Source organism: Brachyhypopomus gauderio, chromosome 3 (genome assembly GCF_052324685.1).
Source record: "Brachyhypopomus gauderio isolate BG-103 chromosome 3, BGAUD_0.2, whole genome shotgun sequence".
NCBI classification, from domain to species: Eukaryota; Metazoa; Chordata; class Actinopteri; order Gymnotiformes; family Hypopomidae; genus Brachyhypopomus; species Brachyhypopomus gauderio.
In genome coordinates this window covers 33249271-33267146 of record NC_135213.1, presented here as the reverse complement: position 1 = coordinate 33267146, position 17876 = coordinate 33249271, and the positions used below count along the sequence as shown (strand labels likewise).

Genomic DNA, 17876 nt, shown 5'->3' with positions numbered 1-17876 from the left:
AATACGGAATCTAATTGGCAGCCAGTGTAATGACGATAGTACGGGACTAATGTGATCAAACTTTTTAGTTTTTGTTAAAACTCGTGCTGCTGCGTTCTGAACCAGCTGGAGTTTGTTTATCGATTTACCAGAACATCCAGCTAGGAGACTGTTGCAATAATCTAAACGAGAGGATATGAATGCATGGATTAGTTTTTCTGCATCACTAATATTTAATATGTTTCTAATTTTGGCAATGTTGCGCAAGTGAAAGAACGCTACCCTAGTTATATTATTAATATGTGTATCGAACGAGAGATCTGGGTCTATTGTGACGCCCAAGTTCTTTACCTCTGCGCTGGGGGTTATAGTAAAAGAATGTAGATTCAATGCTGCATTATGTATCTTGTCTCTCGCAGCCCTAGACCCAACTATTATCAATTCTGTTTTATCGGCATTTAGTGCTAGAAAGTTACACGCCATCCAATGTTTTATCTCTTCTACACATTTCTCAATCTTACTGTTTGCGCCTAAATCATCGGGTTTTGCCGATAAATATAGCTGAGTGTCGTCTGCGTAGGAATGGAAACTGATGTCATGCTTATGCATAATTTCGCCTAAGGGTAACATGTACAGTGTGAATAGAAGTGGTCCTAGGACTGTCCCTTGTGGGACACCATATTTAACCTGCACAGATTTAGAGGTTTTATTATTAACACTTACACATTGGAAGCGGTCAGTTAAATATGATCTAAACCAGGAGAGTGCGACTCCTTTAATACCTACTGTGTTTTCTAGTCTATCCAGCAAAATGTTGTGGTCTACAGTATCAAAAGCTGCACTAAGATCCAACAGTATAAGGAACGAGACGAGCCCATTATCGGCCGATATTAGTAGATCATTCACTACCCTGAGTAAAGCTGTTTCAGTGCTGTGGTTTGGTCTAAATCCTGATTGGAACTTTTCATGGATACTATTTGATTGGAGATAGTGGTTTAACTGATTGGAAACTGCTTTTTCTAAAATTTTAGAGATAAATGGGAGATTAGAAATGGGTCTATAGTTGGCTAAAATCTGCGGATCGAGATTCTGTTTTTTAATCAAGGGTCTAATTACGGCGCATTTTAATTGTTTGGGCATGTAACCTAGGTTAAGGGAGGAGTTAATCATATTAAGTAAGGGCCCTGCAGTGGCTGGGAGTAGGTCTTTAAATAGACGGGTTGGAACTGGGTCAAATATACATGATGTAGGCTTAGACGAATTAATCAGTGTTGTGAGCTCTTTTTGCGATATAGGATTGAAGATATTTAGCTCAGTAATATTTTTGGATGCATAGTTACTAATAGCTGAACTACTGGGGTTGGATTGGAGGTTAGGCTGCGATGTATTATGACTCTGTAGTCGGATATTATCTATTTTATTATTGAAAAAGTTTAAAAATTCATCGCTAGTGTGTGTAAGTGCTGTGTTAGAACTAGTGTCGTTGATATTTCTTGTTAGATTAGATACCGTCGCGAAGAGAAATCTAGGGTTATTCTTGTTGTTTTCTATTAGTGTCGAATAGTATGCGGCTCTAGCTTTTATTAGGACATGTTTATATTTGACTATGGCGTCTTTCCATGTGATTCTAAACACTTCTAGTGAGGTGGATTTCCATTTTCGCTCCGCTGCTCGAGCTGCCTGTTTTAGAAGACGAGTGTGTTCGTCATACCATGGTGATAGCTTTTTCTCCCTAATTAATTTTGTTTTAATTGGAGCTACACTGTCTAAGGTATTGCTGAGTGTGGAATAAAACTGTTGTGTTGCCTGTTCCAATTCATTGGGCTGCAGTGGCATAGTGTTCGGTAGCTCTGGCAGTAAGTTTATAAATGTTGCTGCAGTGTCGGATGTAATAGTGCGCGTGGTTTTTGTATGGCGCATCTGATGTACATTGTATAAAGTCATTTCATATATTAGTAAGAAATGATCTGAAATGGCGTCATTTTGGGGGATGACTGCCAGATGTTCTATGTTTAATCCGTAAGTAAGTATTAAGTCTAAGGTGTGTTTACAGCGGTGGGTAGGCCCTGTCACATTTTGGGCTATACCTACTGAATCTAGTATGGAGTCGAACGCAATTTTCAGTGGGTCTGATTCATTTTCATAATGAATGTTGAAATCCCCCACAATTACAAATCTCTCGATGGTTAAGACTAGTTCCGAAAGAAACTCAGCAAATTCCTGAAGAAATTCTGAGTAGGGACCCGGCGGTCGATAGATGGTCACTAATTTAAGCTTTGTTTTATTGCCTATAAGATTATTGCCTATTTCACCTATCAAAGCCTCAAATGAGTTAATAGAGGTGGTTGGTTTTACAGTAAAACCTATGTCTGTGTCATATATTGTGGCTACTCCACCTCCACGCCCTGTGATATGGGGCTGATGAACATAACTGTATCCAGGAGGAGCTGCTTCATTAAAACTTACATATTCGCCTACTCTAGCCCATGTTTCTGTTAAACAGAGTGCATTTAGTCTGTTATCTGAGATTATTTCGTTTACTATCACAGCTTTTGATGAAAGCGATCTAATGTTTAAAAGTCCTAGCCTTAGCTTAATATTGCTGCTCACTTCATGTTGATTATTTAATTTAATTTTAATTAGATTTTTAGAACATATCGCCCTGTTATTCTTATACCTGCCACGGCTAACAGACACAGTCTCAATGGTTTGGTAGTTAGGGAAGTAAGTTCTACTTAGCTGATTTGCGTGGTTTGTTGTGGCTGGTCAGGCCCGACGTAGCACGTCCTCGATGTTCCTGGAGAGGACTGCCGAGCCTAGGCGACTGGGGTGAAGTCCATCTCGGCGGTAGAGTGATGGACGCTCTCGGAAACTCTCCCAGTTGTCGACGTAGTCCACGCCGGCGCTGCTACAGGTGTCCCGGAGCCAGCTGTGGAGACAGAAAAGACGACTGTATGACTCGCACCCTCGCCGGAACGTTGGAAGCGGACCGGAGACAACAAGCCTGGCCGACGTCTTCTTCCGCGCGGTGTCCAGAAGCGAGCGGTAGTGCTCCTTCAGGATCTCGCTGCGCCGGGCGAAGGTGTCGACAGCCCCCACGTGAAGGACGACGGTGCCGAAGTCGTCTCGCTGCTTCAGCGCCGAGGGAAGCCGCCTGGCCACGTCCAGGACACGAGCGCCTGGAAAACATGACACAGTGGGGGTTCTTTTAGCGCCTGGCAGGTGAATCTTTACGTGTCGTGTTATCGAGTCGCCGATAACAAGGATACCGCCCTTATTCTTCTTCGGTGCCGGCGCTGGTGAGGGTGGTGTCGGACGCAGGGGTGAGGGCGAGGCGGAGGACCTGGAGCTGAGCACCTCGAACGGATTCGCAGAGGAGAAGTCCGGCTGAGGTAGGGGTGACGACGCCGGCTGCCTTCCGCGTCCTCGCTGGCGCTCCCAGCCTGGTGCCCGGGTCAAGATGGCAGTCGCGCTGAGCCGCCGTGACGAGGGAGTGGAGACGGCCGAGTAGGCAGCGTCGCGGGCGGCCTCGAGCCTGGTCTTCTCCTGGGTGAGCTCCGCTTGCTTCTCCAGAAGACGCTGGATCTGCCGACCCAACTTGTCCAGCTCCGAGCCGAGCTTGACGAGAGCCCGTTCCTCCGCGGTAGCCATGAAAAACAGGGGAGACAAAACAGAGGGAGAAAGAAAGAAACAGGGGGAGAAAACAGAGGGAGAAAAAAGAGACGAGTAAACAGAAACGAGATAAAATAATCAGATGTCGGTAAGTGTATTATACTGATTTAGAATTGTAGTGTTTAATGTAAGTGTATTAGGCTATAGCTAAGCTATGCTAATGTGATACGTGAATCCGCGTTTGCGTGCGAGCGTGCTGCCGTGCGCCGGTGAAAACAGCATGAGCTTTTTAAAATTTTTGTGAACTGGATGGAGAGAAAACACTGATGTGTGGAAGAAATATGAGTATTTGCAATACATTCTTTATAAAGAAACCTGCCTTTGCGTTAACTTACACTTTGAACACTAACGCTAGAAGGGCTGCATGCAATACATATAAGACTTATTTAATCACCATCTAATAACTTGAATGTCAAATGTGTCAATTTAAAGAAATAAAAAATAAGTATATATTCAAACACTGAACCATGTATACAGTAATGGCATTGTAATTGCTCTGTTACTGTTTTCAAACAGTATTTGCAAGATTGCAATTTCAAAACACAAATGTGAAATTCCATTAAAAATCACCTTACACATTATTGCACATTATAGAAAGTAAAGTCTAATGATCTCTGAACACATTTAAAGGGGAAATAAAAACAGGGGTTCTTGTCAAATGTTTCCTCCTCCAATGTCATGTTTAGGGGCAGTCATGGCCTGGCGGTTAGGGAACTGGTCTTGTGACCGGAAGGTCGTGGGTTCGATTCCCAGACCTAAGGCCATGACTGAGGTGCCCTTGAGCAAAGCACCTAACCCCAACTGCTCCCCGGGTGCCGGGCTAGGGCTGCCCACCGCTTTGGGCACATGTGATCCACAGCCCCCTAGTAATCACTAGTGCGTGTGTGTGTTCTGACTGCACAGATGGGTTAAAAGCGGAGGACAAATTTCGATTGGGGTGTAAAAATCACAATTGACATCATATGGCACATTTACATTTACTATTCTGATGTTGATTGACTAATGCTAAAATGGTCGACTGAATTAAGGTCTACACTATCTGAGTTGACCGTCTTCCGAGTCCACAGCCAATAGAAAATGAGTTTCGAGCCAATTCTAAGGTGCCGTCCCAGAGACGATGTGTAGTGCTCCAGGCACCACTGCTGCTCCCGGGCCAGTGCATGCTGCTCTGGGCCTGGAATGGTGCCACCACCGCCCGCCATCCTCAGCTCCAAGAGGCCGATGCTCGCCACCCAGCAGACAGCGTGAACCACCCCAGACCTGAAGGTGATCCCAGGTAAGCGCTGCTTGCTCAAGGCGGCTCAGCGCCCCCCATGGAACAATGGGTACACTTGTGTGGCAATTACAGCTATTAATCATTTTTTCCAAGACCTAATCTGGCCAGCACAGGTCTCTGGAGTAATCTTGGCCCATTCCTCCATGCAGATCTTCTCCTAGTTGTCTAGGATCTTTGGGTATCTCATGTGAACTTTGGTCTTGAGCTCCTTCCATGTGTTTTCAATTAGGTTAAGGTCAGGAGACTGACTAGGCCACTGTAACACCTTGATCTTTTCCCTCTCAAACCAGGCCTTGGTTTCCTTGGCCGTGTGCTTGGGGTCGTTGTCCTGTTGGAAGATGAAATGATCTTCAAATCCTTGATGGAGTAGCGGAGGTTCTTGGCCAAAATCTCTAGGTAGGCTGTGCTATTCATCTTCCCATAGATGCAGACCAGATGGCCAGGCACCTTGGCTGAGAAGCAGCCCCACAGCATGATGCTGCCACCACCACACTTGACTGTAGGGATGGTATTCTTGGGTTCTAATGCAGTGCCATCCTGTTGCCAAATGTCCTGGGTGTGGTTGGCACCAAAGACCTCAATCTTGGCCTCATCAGATCAGAGAGCCTTGAACCTGTTTGCCTCAGAGTCCAAGTGATCATGAACAAACTGTAGAGGACCTCTTTGAAAGCAGAGGTACCTTACGGGCTCACCTGGAACGGAGACCACTGCAGTGGAGTTTGTTACTTATGGTACTGATTGAAACTAATGTCCCCATGGCCATGACATCTTCCCGGAGCTCTCTCCATGTTGTCCTTGGGTCAGTTTTGACCGTTCTGACCATTTCATATGTCCAGGCTGATCTACAGTCCAAATGTCACAAGCAAAACCTGCAAAATCTGCAGGGGGTTGAATGCTACTTGAAGTATATGTATATATGCATATACACTACTGTTCAAAAGTTTGGGGTCACTTAGAAACGTTCTTATTTTTGAAAGAAAAGCAGTTTTTTTTTCAATTTAGCTAACATTAAATGCATCAAAAATACAGTCTATACATTATTAACCCCCAGAAGACTAGAAAATAGCTGGTTTGGCAGCAGATATACTCATAGCGCTGCATACATTAGCACCTTGTCGTGAACCTCAATCTCTTAAAATGCATAAAATAATTAAAAATATTGGGTAGGGAAAAACAGTGGCCTGCAAGCACCCCAACTGCAGCTCCACTCCGTTCAAGATGAAATTGTTCACTCTGCCCTTAGAGGCTTACTGGCTCCGTAGCTGTAACATGAACACAACAGCATTTAAGCACACGCTACGAACGAACACATGCATGGTAGCCATCCACCAATAAATGGTCAAAACACAATATTATAGTGCTTAAAAGGTACATACCCAGTAGATACGCAGGCAACGCTCACATCCACACCTGTTAGGTCACTGTTGACGTCAACGCTTCGCAATCTATGCGAGCAAAGGTGCAGCCAGTTAGCACAGAAGCACTCACCAGCACGTCTCCGTACGACGATCCAGCGACCTACCGGTTGAATCCGCTATGTATAACCCTCCACTTCTCAATTGGATGGCCACCAATACAGTCTCAGTTCTTCCAGGCATGACGTTCACACACCAGACAACATGCAAGGCCTTCGTGTACCCAGACAGGAAGTGAATACACCACAGTGTGCTCCCTTTTATCGCCCCCCTTTGGCGCCAAGCCTCACCTACAGTGGGCGTGATGGTATTACGCTCAAGGTACACTTACGACCATGCCACATTTCCTATAATAAACCCAACATTTAGTTGCAAATTTTTTATTTATAAATTTTCTACAACACTCTCGTCTCCTGGTCCATGAGGCCGTGAACTATAGGCCTACTGAAACATGAACCGTTCCGCCGTGTATCAGTTAAGGCTGGATACTTTATAAGGCTGGATAATTTGACTGTCTTCACACGCCACACATCCAATTTCTCACGTGGAAAAAAATCTAGTTTATTTACCTCTGATCCACATCTGATCAATGAGTTACTAGTTCGCTCTGGCGCCAAATCAATGGCGATTGATCGCTATATAATATAATCCATTTTACACCCCAACAATTTACACTCTGAACGATTCGGTGAACGAATCTTTTGAACTAATCTTTTAAGTGAAATGATTCTAATGATTCAGTTCGGCTAAAAGAACTGTTTTGCCCATCACTAATTCTGATATTCTGTATCAGAATTAGTGTATTATTAGTGTATTATTACTAATTCTGTACGCCCCTACCTGGGATTTTCCTCTCCAACGTCCGCTCACTCTCCAATAAAATGGACGAGATCGCGCTGCTGATGAGAAGAAATAGCGACTTTTCCTCCTCTAGTGTGTTGTGCTTCACCGAGACGTGGCTGAACACACAGATCCCGGACTGTACGCTCCATCTCGAGGGATTCCAGCTCCTCCGCGCGGACAGACAACGGGAACTTGCCGGAGGTAAAACGAAAGGTGGAGGAGTCTGCTTCTATATCAACAACGCCTGGTGCTCCGATGTGACGGTGATTTCCCAACACTGCTCTCCTTCCCTGGAATACTTCTTCATCAACTGTAAACCGTTTTACTCTCCACGTGAGTTTTCCTCATTCATTCTGGCCGCTATTTATATTCCACCGAGCGCCGATGTGCGCGAAGCTGAGCATGCTCTGGCGGACCAGATTATGAACGTGGAGCAGTTTTTACTCCCTTGTTATAGTCCTCGGAGATTTTAACAAAGGGAAACTTAGTCATGATCTACCAAAATACAAGCAGTCTGTTGCATGTCCGACCAGAGAGGGGAACACGTTGGATCACTGTTACACTACAGTGAGTGGTGCTTACCGTGCTGTGCCCCGTGCGGCTCTAGGACTCTCAGATCATGTCATGGTTCACCTGATCCCTGCGTACAGGCAGAGACTAAAACTCTCTAAACCTGTCGTGAGGACATATAAAAAGTGGACCAGTGAAGCTGTGGAAGAGCTACACACGTGTTTGGACACCACAGACTGGGACATGTTCAAGGCTTCTACAGACAGCCTAGATGAATACACAGATACAGTGACATCATATATACATTTCTGTGAAGACTCCATCATTCCATCACACCCCAGAATCACCTTTAATAATGATAAACCCTGGTTCACACCAAAACTTAGACAGCTTCGCCAGCAGAAAGACGTTGCTTTCAGAGAGGGAGACAGAACCAGCTACAGAGGTGCAAAGTATGAATTTAGCAGGGAGGTGTTAAAAGCTAAAGCTAAGTACAATGCTCGTCTGAGGCAGCGGTTCTGTGCTAACGACTCTGCCACCGTATGGAGGGGGCTGAAAGAGATCACCAACTATAGGCCCAGAGCACCTCAATGTTCAGAAGATTTCAAGCTGGCTAACGACCTCAACGACTTCTATTCACGTTTTGAAGTCATGGATTCACACCCTCCATCCTCCTTCCCCCACACCACAATACACTCAATCACTCTGGATTGCCCACCTGCCCCTGCTGCCCTCTCAGTCCAGGAGGGGGATGTGAACAGGCTGTTTAAGAGGCTTAATCCACACAAGGCTTCGGGCCCTGACTCCGTGTCCTCTGCCAACCTTGAGACACTGTGCTGATGAGCTGGCTCCAGTCTTCACAGGAATCTTCAACTCTTCCCTAGAGTCATGCCATGTCCCAGCCTGTTTCAAGTCCTCCATCATCGTCCCTGTCCCCAAGAAACCACGCGCCACAGGACTTAATGACTACAGACCTGTGGCCCTGACGTCCGTAGTCATGAAGACCTTTGAACGTCTGGTATTATCCCACCTCAAGTCCATCACCAACCCTCTTCTGGACCCCCTGCAGTTTGCCTACAGGGCCAACAGGTCCGTAGATGATGCCATAAACCTGGCCCTCCACTTCATCCTGCAGCAGCTGGACTCCCCAGGAACCTATGTTAGGATCCTGTTTGTGGATTTCAGCTCTGCATTCAATACTATCCTTCCCACTCTGCTTCAGGACAAGCTCTCTCTGCTTAATGTGCCCGACTCCACCTGCAGGTGGATCACAGACTTCCTCACGGACCGCAGTCAGCGAGTACTGCTGGGGAAGACTGTCTCGAACACGCGGACTTTAAGCACAGGATCTCCCCAGGGCTGTGTACTTTCCCCTCTGCTCTTCTCCCTGTATACAAACTGCTGCACCTCCATCCATGACTCTGTCAAACTGATTAAGTTTGCGGATGACACCACCCTCATTGGACTCATCTCCGACGGTGATGAGTCTGCCTACAGGATGGAGGTGGACCGGCTGATGACCTGGTGCAGCAACAGCAACTTGGTGCTCAACGCCCAGAAGACAGTGGAGATGACTGTGGACTTCAGGAAAGCCACAAGCCCCCTGTCCCCACTCATCCTTACCGACACCCCCATCACCACTGTGGACTATTACCGGTTCCTTGGTACCACCATCACCCGGGACCTCAAGTGGGAGCTGAACATCAGCTCCCTCATCAAGAAGGCCCAGCAGAGAATGTACTTTCTGCGGCAGCTGAGGAAAGCCAAACTGCCGGCCCAGCTGATGGTACAGTTCTACACGGCCATCATTGAGTCCATCCTCAGCTCCTCCATCACGGTGTGGTACACCGAGGCCACAGCCAGGGACAGACAAAGGCTGCAGCGCATTGTGCGCTCCGCGGAGAAGGTGATAGGCTGCAGCCTCCCATCTCTCCAAGAACTGTATGTCTCCAGGACTGTGGGGAGAGCGGATCGGATCATAGCAGATCCTTCTCACCCCGCACACGGACTATTCAATCCACTCCCCTCGGGCAGGAGGCTTCGGTCCATTCGGACCAGAACCTCCCGCCACAAGAACAATTTCTTTCCCTCTGCCATTGGACTCAAGAACAGCACATAATCATTTTACTTATCCCGCACAACCTGCCTTCGTCATTTTACTTGGAATGCACTATTCCACATGCACTATTCCACATGCACTGCTGTACATAGCACTGTTGTTGCACATTCTGCCCCTGTATTTTTATGCCCTTTGTATTTTAATTCATCTTTTATTCACTTTATTCATTCTATTTATATTCCCTTATTATTACTTGTTTTTTGTTGCACCTTAATGCCGAAACAAATTCCTAGTCTGCGAACCCTGTTCATTGACAATGGCAATAAAACTTTTTCTGATTCTGATATCGCTGCTATGGACAACTTCTCTAGGTCACTTTGGACAGATTGGGTTTCTGAGATGTTCTGACTATGCAAAAGTTTTTGCATATGGCCTCCTGCATATCTCAGGTATATTTATGTGTATACTTTGTGTATACACATAAATTTGTACAAATGCAATTTGTATTGTTTTGGTACTGTTTTTACCACTATACGTGATGCTGCCCTGCTGTAGAATTATTACTATCTGAGCCTCATCCAAAGCATTTCAATGCTTGTCCCGACATGATGTGCAAATGAAAAATAAACTTGAAACTTGAGGTTCCACACAAACAGGAGTAGCTAGTCCACCTGCCGTCACGTTGCATATTCTTCCAGCACACCTGGGTTTCGACAACAGAAAGCCCTCACTTATCCAAATGTAAGGGAATAACATTTGCCCAGTGGAAGTGTAACTTTAAACATTGCGACACGGAGTGAAATCACGCAGTCTTGTGAGCAACGTGATCCCAGGACGCAGTAATGGCAGCAACCATCAAGCACTTCTCCGTAAATTACGACCCGATTAATGAAAACGACACGTTTACAAACGGCAGCCTCGTTGAGGGGCGAGTTGTTTTGGAAGTAACCAAAGACCTAAAGGTTAATCGGCTTTATCTAAAGTGTAAAGGGGAAGCGGACGTGCACTGGACGGAATCCAACAGCGACACGGACGACTCCTATAGCGCCCATGAAAGATACTTCAAACTTAAGCAGATCTTTATTCAGGACGAATCTAAGAAAGGTAAGATGTGGGTCCCGAGGTTGAAACGTGCGTGAACGGACTCGAGAAATATCTGCTTGAGTCTCGTAAGTTAGTTATCATGAGGGTTCATAAACACCATTGCGAATTTGTTCCGCATCTGTGGCTCAAAACAAATATATGATGTGTTGTTCTTATCGGAAAATGAGGTATAGTGGAGACAGATATTTGGGGGCAGAGAAAAGTACAAGATAAGCAGGGAACGAACAGGAAAAGAGTCATTCTAGCTGAGGGACAGACATGGTTAATACACAGATCTTAATGGACTTACTCTCTGTCATGAAGTAATAAGACGTGATGTCATAGGAGTTTGTCAACTTTTTTGTGGTGACTTTACAGAAAAAAACAAGGGAGCCACAATAGTCCATGGGGAGACTTGTGAGTACAATGTATCACATTGCTGCTGTTGGATTTTCCTGGACACAGTAAATACAATGGAGTAAAGAATATATCCTTTAGTCTACTAAATACAACAAGGGCTATCATTTTTCAAAAGGCCTAATATGATAAAATCAAAGGCCTAATATGATGATAATATGATAAAATCATGTTCCAGAAACGTGTTTGTATTACTGCCATATTGTATTACACCATAAACAAACTTTAATTCTCTATGTTGTAATCTTCCAGACAACAATTTGGTCATACCAGGGAGTCATGTCTTTCCATTTAGATTTCAGCTTCCTCAAAGGTAAATCATTCTGGAAGAACTGACATTTCATTGGAAGCATTTTACAATATATCTAGTGTAACTTCTCTCTGTGTGTACATAACATATGCAACACATTTTGTTATTTATATTTATTCTGTTTGTGTGGTGTGCCATCTGTGTTGGACAGTGTTTTGGTTTCTCATAAACTGATGAATCCACACTATTTCAGGAATAGTTTAATTTACCAATATGCCAAGTGTTCTGTTCAAATGCAAAACAGTTGTGTGATACTGCACAATCTGGGGGAAATGGTTAACATGTGAAAGTTTATTTGTATTAAACTGTGTTGCAGGAATATGCCATCATCTTTTAAAGGATTCCATGGTTCAATTAAGTATGTTCTTGAGGCCAGACTGTGTAGAGCGTGGAAGAGGGCTTGTAATGCATCAAAAGAATTCACATTTGTGTCAGGGGTTTATGAAGATACTCCTTATTTAATGGTATGTGCTTAAAATATTTATATAGGTATTAAGTCAAAAATAGGTCTTTAATATGGATGAGCAAAAACAAATACCTCAAAGATGAAGCCACACTGCAAATAAAACTGAAGATTTGTGGGGGTTTCTATATTCGACCTTGCTGCAATTCTTTTGCAATGCAGATCTGTTAGATTTACCCACTGTTAAAACTTTTCCCCATTTTGTTTTCCTCTTTATGTGCACTGCTGTTTTGACCTCTTTTTGATGTGGGGCCAGTGAAAGAGGGTGAGGCAAGGCTGGTGAAGATGTCGTGTTGCGGTTATGAGACCTTATTAGCTCTCATAAACTGCTGTGATGAGCGTAGCCATTTCTCTAAATGATGGTGGCCATCATTGATTCATCTGCACCATGTGTTTATATAGTTATGATTGGCATATAAGTTACTCTGACCCCAAGCTTCTAGAAAAGGCTGCTTCCAGTATAGTTTATGTAGATGATTGCCTTTAAATATTATTTACCCTAAATGTCTGCATTCACAGAAACCACTTTCTGGTGTCATTGAGAAAAAGATGAAATTATTCACTTCTGGAAGTGCCTCAGTTAAAGCAACTACTGACAAAATGGGCTACATGCAAGGTAATCTTCCATCATTCCCCAAGCCCAATCGGATCAGTGACTACTGACATGTTCAATGTGTGCAGTTTTAGTCCACTATTTCTCAATTCTGTCATTTTGCAGGTGAGATCATCACAGTTGAAGCCGACATCGAAAACTCTTCGTCTCGTGATCTCAAGCTGAAGTACAAACTTGAACAAAAACAGACCTTCACTGCTCAGTCTCATCACAATTACTCGACAACGGTTATCTTCAAAGTGGTTTCAGATCCCATCCCATCTAAATCAAAGAGATCTGTGGCCAGCAAGCTGAAGATCCCTCCGGATGCGAGCCTGTCCATTGCAAACTGTGACATCATTAAAGTGGAGTACATCCTCAAGGTGCTGGTGTCTGATTTACTTTACTTGATTTCACCGACATTCACATTTATCCTCCAACATCACGTTACCGTGTTCATTATTTATATCTTTTGTTTAAAGGTGTATTTGGATATCCCTTATGCCAGAGACCCGGAGGTCTTGTTTCCGATCATCATTCTGCCAGCAGACCAGTACTTTATTCCACAGCGAAATGAAGCAGGTGTCTGTGCCAGTGCGGAGATGGGGAAACCAGGGTGGAGTAGTTACCCATCCCAGCCTGCACCATCACCCTGCCCCCCTGCTGCCTCCACCTTTGGTCCGGCTCCAGGACTATACCCCAGTCTGCATACCCCACAGCCAGCCAATCCGGAAGGGCCTCCACCTTCTTATACAGACATCTTCCCTACTTCAATTGCAGTGACATCAGGGCTACATCCATCTCCATTACCCTCAGCCCTCAGTGCTCCACCCTGTCCTCCTCAGGAATCTACAACTTCTACTGCTTCATACCACCACCCGGTGCTAGAATGTCCCAGTGCCCTCGGATACTGCCAGGGTCCACTTTATTCTGAATTCTACCCAACTACAACATCTCAATAGGCCACATAACCAAAACTGCCTTTGAGCTCTTCACTGGCTGAATTTTCACTGTAAGGGGCATGGGAATTAACTACTGTGTTTGCAACTGCTGTTAGGTTAAGTTAAAAAATGCTCACTGATGTTTGCATATATTATTGGCATGTGTGTGGTTAAATTAGTTAAATATGAATGTGTTTGTGCATGTGTGTGTCTGCATTACCCCTTTTTAAAATATAGATTTATTTATACATATAATTAAAATTTTATACAGTGGGGAAAATAAGTATTTAGTCAGTCACCAATTGTGCAAGTTCTCCCACTTAAAAAGATGAGAGAGGCCTGTAATTGACATCATAGGTAGACCTCAACTATGAGACAAAATGTGAAAAAAATTGAGAAAATCATTTTGTCTGACTTTTAAAGAATTTATTTGCAAATAATGGTGGAAAATAAGTATTTGGTCACCTACAAACAAGCAAGATTTCTGGCTGTCACAGACCTGTAACTTCTTTTTTAAGAGGCTCCTCTTTCCCCCACTCATTACCTGTATTAATGGCAGAGCCGGCCCTGACCAATGTGGTGCCCTAGGCGAGATTTTGGTTGGTGCCCCCTGTATCATCAATCATCGGGTTGATTGTGTCACTATTAAAGAAACAAATAAAAAGCAAATGACTTAAATATTACCATATAACAAGCAATAAATATAAAGGTGTTGCACAAAAAATATTTTAAAACTATTTTACATAACGTAGTGCAGAGCACAACTTTTAAATATTAATAATAAATAAAAAAATTAATTAAATAAATTAAAAACAACAACCACCACCAGTGCAAATCAGGGCAATTTGCCTATTGCAACATTATTATTTCAAAAGTGCATCCGCAATGAACAGAGGAGCATATGTGTGTTTTAGTACTGTATCAGGGTTGCCAACTCTCACGCATTGAGCGTGAGACACACGCATTTGACCGTTTTCACACGCTCTCACGCCACACTTCCGATATCTCACGACGAAAAAAAAATATCTAGTTTATTTACCAGTTTATTATATCCAGTTTATATCCAGTTTATTTATTTCGCTAGCTCTGGCGCCATCCACCGGCGATATAACACTGAATCTGTGTCCATTTTACGTTCGACAACCCCCCCCCCCCACCCCCCCGGTTAACAAAATACACTCGCCACCGGCTCCAGGTTAAAATCACACTCCAAGCGAACGTCAAAAGTTGGCAACCCTGCTGTATATATTTATTTTAAGCTAAGCTAATCATAGCACCTACTAGGATTGGGCAGTATGATGACAGTGGCGGTTTTCACTAAGATCATACAGAGGGGAAAAAGCCACAATGACGATTGGGTGTTAGTTGTGAGTCAAGCGAGTTGGTTTCAAAGAAAAACACAACAGCTACAGATTGGCAACATTTTGGATGTGTTTCAAATAAAAATGAGAGACCATTGGAGCACGCCCCCACGATTCTAATTCGATAATATGATTGGTTGATAAAACTGCCAATCTATAATAAAAGCTCTCAATGTAAAAGGGCCTTTCTCTCTTTTACCTAGAAACAACGGTGTGAAATATTCTGATTGGTTGATTTTTTATTTCACCGCTGAGGTTTTTTTTCAAGCACAAGTACGAAAAGTGGATTTGAAAGCCGATTTATAGGAAAAATACAAATTATTGGTGAAGCGTTATTAACATATATTACATATAATAGATAAAGCATCCTTTTTAAGATCAATTAACCTTCAGAGAAGGCATTGAAGTCCCTGACGCTTCGCCAATGGTATAGTGTTAATTCACCACATATTACCATTATATTACCTGTTTTTTGCCGCCTTTCTTCCTCCACTTTTCTCCTTTTACTACCCTGGGCACCAGAGGACTTCTGCCTTTACAGGGAGATGTCACTCACTCTGACGTCTTTACAGGGAGATGTCACTCATTCTGTGGTGTACAGAGAAACAGTAACGAGGTGCGCAGAGCGCGCGGGGGAGGGTGGGTTGGCGCGCGGGTGATAGGTGTCGTGTGTTGTTATTATAAGAATGATTAATTTGACTAATATTATTAAACAATGAAATTATGATTATGTGGACTTTGCTTGTTTTCACATTTATTAATTGTTCATTTGTTAAAAAAAAAAATTAATGGCACCTGTTTGAAGTCGTTAACAGTATAAAAGACACCTGCCCACAACCTCAAACAGTCACACTCCAAACTCCACTATGGTGAAGACGAATGAGCTGTCGGAGGACACCAGAAACCGAATTGTAGACCTGCACCAGGCTGGGAAGACTGAATCTGCAATAGGCATGCAGCTTGGTGTGAAGAAATCTACTGTGGGAGCAATAATCAGAAAATGGAAGACCTAAAGACCACTACTAATCTCCCTCGATCTGGGGCTCCACGCAAGATCTCAGCCCGTGGGGTCAAAATGATCACAAGAACAGTGAGGAAAAATCCCAGAACCACAAGGGGGGATCTAGTGAATGACCTGCAGAAAGCTGGGACCAACGTTACAAAGGCTACCATCAGCAACACATCAGCAGTGTCCCCCTGCTTAAGCCAGTTCATATCCAGGCACGTCTGAAGTTTGCTAGAGAGCATTTGGATGTTCCTGAAGAGTATTGGGAGAATGTCATATGGTCAGATGAAACCAAAGTAGAACTATTTGGTAAAAACACAACTCGTCGTGTTTGGAGGACAGTGAATGCTGAGTAGCATCCAAAGAACACCATACCAACTGTCAAGCATGGGGGTGGCAACATCATGCTTTGGGGCTGTTTCTCTGCAAAGGGACCAGGACGACTGGTCCGTGTACATGAAAGAATGAATGGGGCCATGTATTGTGAGATTTTGGGTGCAAACCTCCTTCCATCAGCAAGGGCAATGAAGAGGAAACGTGGCTGGGTCTTTCAGCATGACAATGATCCCAAGCACACTGCCAGGGCAACAATCATGGACGTAGTTTTGATTTCATAAGTGGGGGGGACACAACCTGGGGTGGCGAACTGTTGAGCGGGGGGGGGGGGGGGGGGGGGGGGGTTGAATGAAAATTGTTGAGCGCTGTGAACAAAAATTGTTGAGCGGGGGGGGGGGGGGGGGAGCTCGGAGCTGCATGATCCTAGTGCTAGATTTGTCGCTATTTGGATATTGTTTTTTTAACCGTTAAAAAGTGGGGGGGACATGACTTCGTCGCTACTTAAATATTTGGTTTTAACTGTAAAAACTGGGGGGGGACCAAAACCGGCTTTTGAAAAAGTGGGGGGGACATGTCCCCCCCGTCCCCCCCCCAAAACTACGTCCGTGGAGGGAGTTAAAAGTCCGTGTTGCCCGCCGACAGCCCCAAAACATCACTGCTCTAGAGGAGATCTGCATGGAGGAATGGGCCAACATACCAGCAACAGTGTGTGCCAACCTTGCGAAGACTTACAGAAAATGTTTGACCTCTGTCATTGTTGTATATCCTCTGTTGGCAAAGTATTGAGATGAACTTTTGTTATTGACCAAATACTTATTTTACACCATTATTTGCAAATAAATTATTTAAAAGTCAGACAAAATGATTTTCTCAATATTTTTTTCACATTTTGTCTCTCATAGTTGAGGTCTACCTATGATGTCAATTACCGGCCTCTCATCTTTTTAAGTGGGAGAACTTGCACAATTGGTGACTGACTAAATACTTAATTTCCCCACTGTATATATTTTATATATATTTTTTCATTCATTGTCTTTCTGTTAAAAACTCAAAATAAGTATGTAGTTACTCCATCCATTGATAAATATATTTTAGTATGTAGGAATGCTGATCTGCCATTACTCCATGACTCCAAGCACGGTTCAGTTTCTCTGTATGTCACAGCACTCCACTGAACATTTTGCCATAATTTAAAGCCATATCGAGACCACAGAGAGCCGCAGGAGTAGCTTGAAACTTACACTGAGAAAGGCGGACAGCCATTTAGGCAAACGAATACTAATGCTAAATTACCTCAGTTAGTCTTACTATTCTATCCCTTTGCACCGCCTATATTTCGTCTTTAAAACAGCCAGTCTGTGAAGAGATAGTAAACCAATGCCAAGCATAAGTGATTCTGAACGCTTTCTGAGCAATTCTGAATTCTTATAAATGTTCTGTTTTTAACTTAAGTGATGCCCGAGTGCAGTTTTGGATTCATGTCAGAGTGTGAGAGTTGTTGACGGGTTGACGGAGGGTGGCGAACGTAAGTTGTTGAGCGGGGGGGGGGGGGTTTGTATATCGCGATCGATCGCCAGTGGAGGGCGACATAGATATGGATTGGAGGTAAATAA

At 44.0% G+C, this 17876-nt stretch overlaps 1 protein-coding gene across 1 annotated transcript; it reads left to right on the top strand.

The window, feature by feature from the left end:
- Nucleotides 1-10438: 10438 nt before the first annotated feature.
- Nucleotides 10439-14632, top strand: LOC143509223 (arrestin domain-containing protein 3-like). Its single transcript, XM_076997718.1, has 7 exons — nt 10439-10858; nt 11216-11254; nt 11507-11567; nt 11881-12028; nt 12547-12643; nt 12746-13002; nt 13102-14632. The coding sequence occupies exons 1-7, from the start codon at nt 10597-10599 to the stop codon at nt 13579-13581; spliced, it is 1344 nt and encodes a 447-aa protein (XP_076853833.1). The 5' UTR covers nt 10439-10596; the 3' UTR covers nt 13582-14632.
- Nucleotides 14633-17876: the final 3244 nt, after the last annotated feature.

Excerpts from the sequence above, each read along its gene's own strand:
- LOC143509223 (XM_076997718.1), top strand. The coding sequence starts at position 10,597 with ATGGCAGCAACCATCAAGCACTTCTCCGTAAATTACGACCCGATTAAT. Across the intron at positions 12,029-12,546 it reads AAGATACTCCTTATTTAATG|AAACCACTTTCTGGTGTCAT; the intron begins GTATGTGCTTAA and ends CTGCATTCACAG. Across the intron at positions 12,644-12,745 it reads CAAAATGGGCTACATGCAAG|GTGAGATCATCACAGTTGAA; the intron begins GTAATCTTCCAT and ends GTCATTTTGCAG.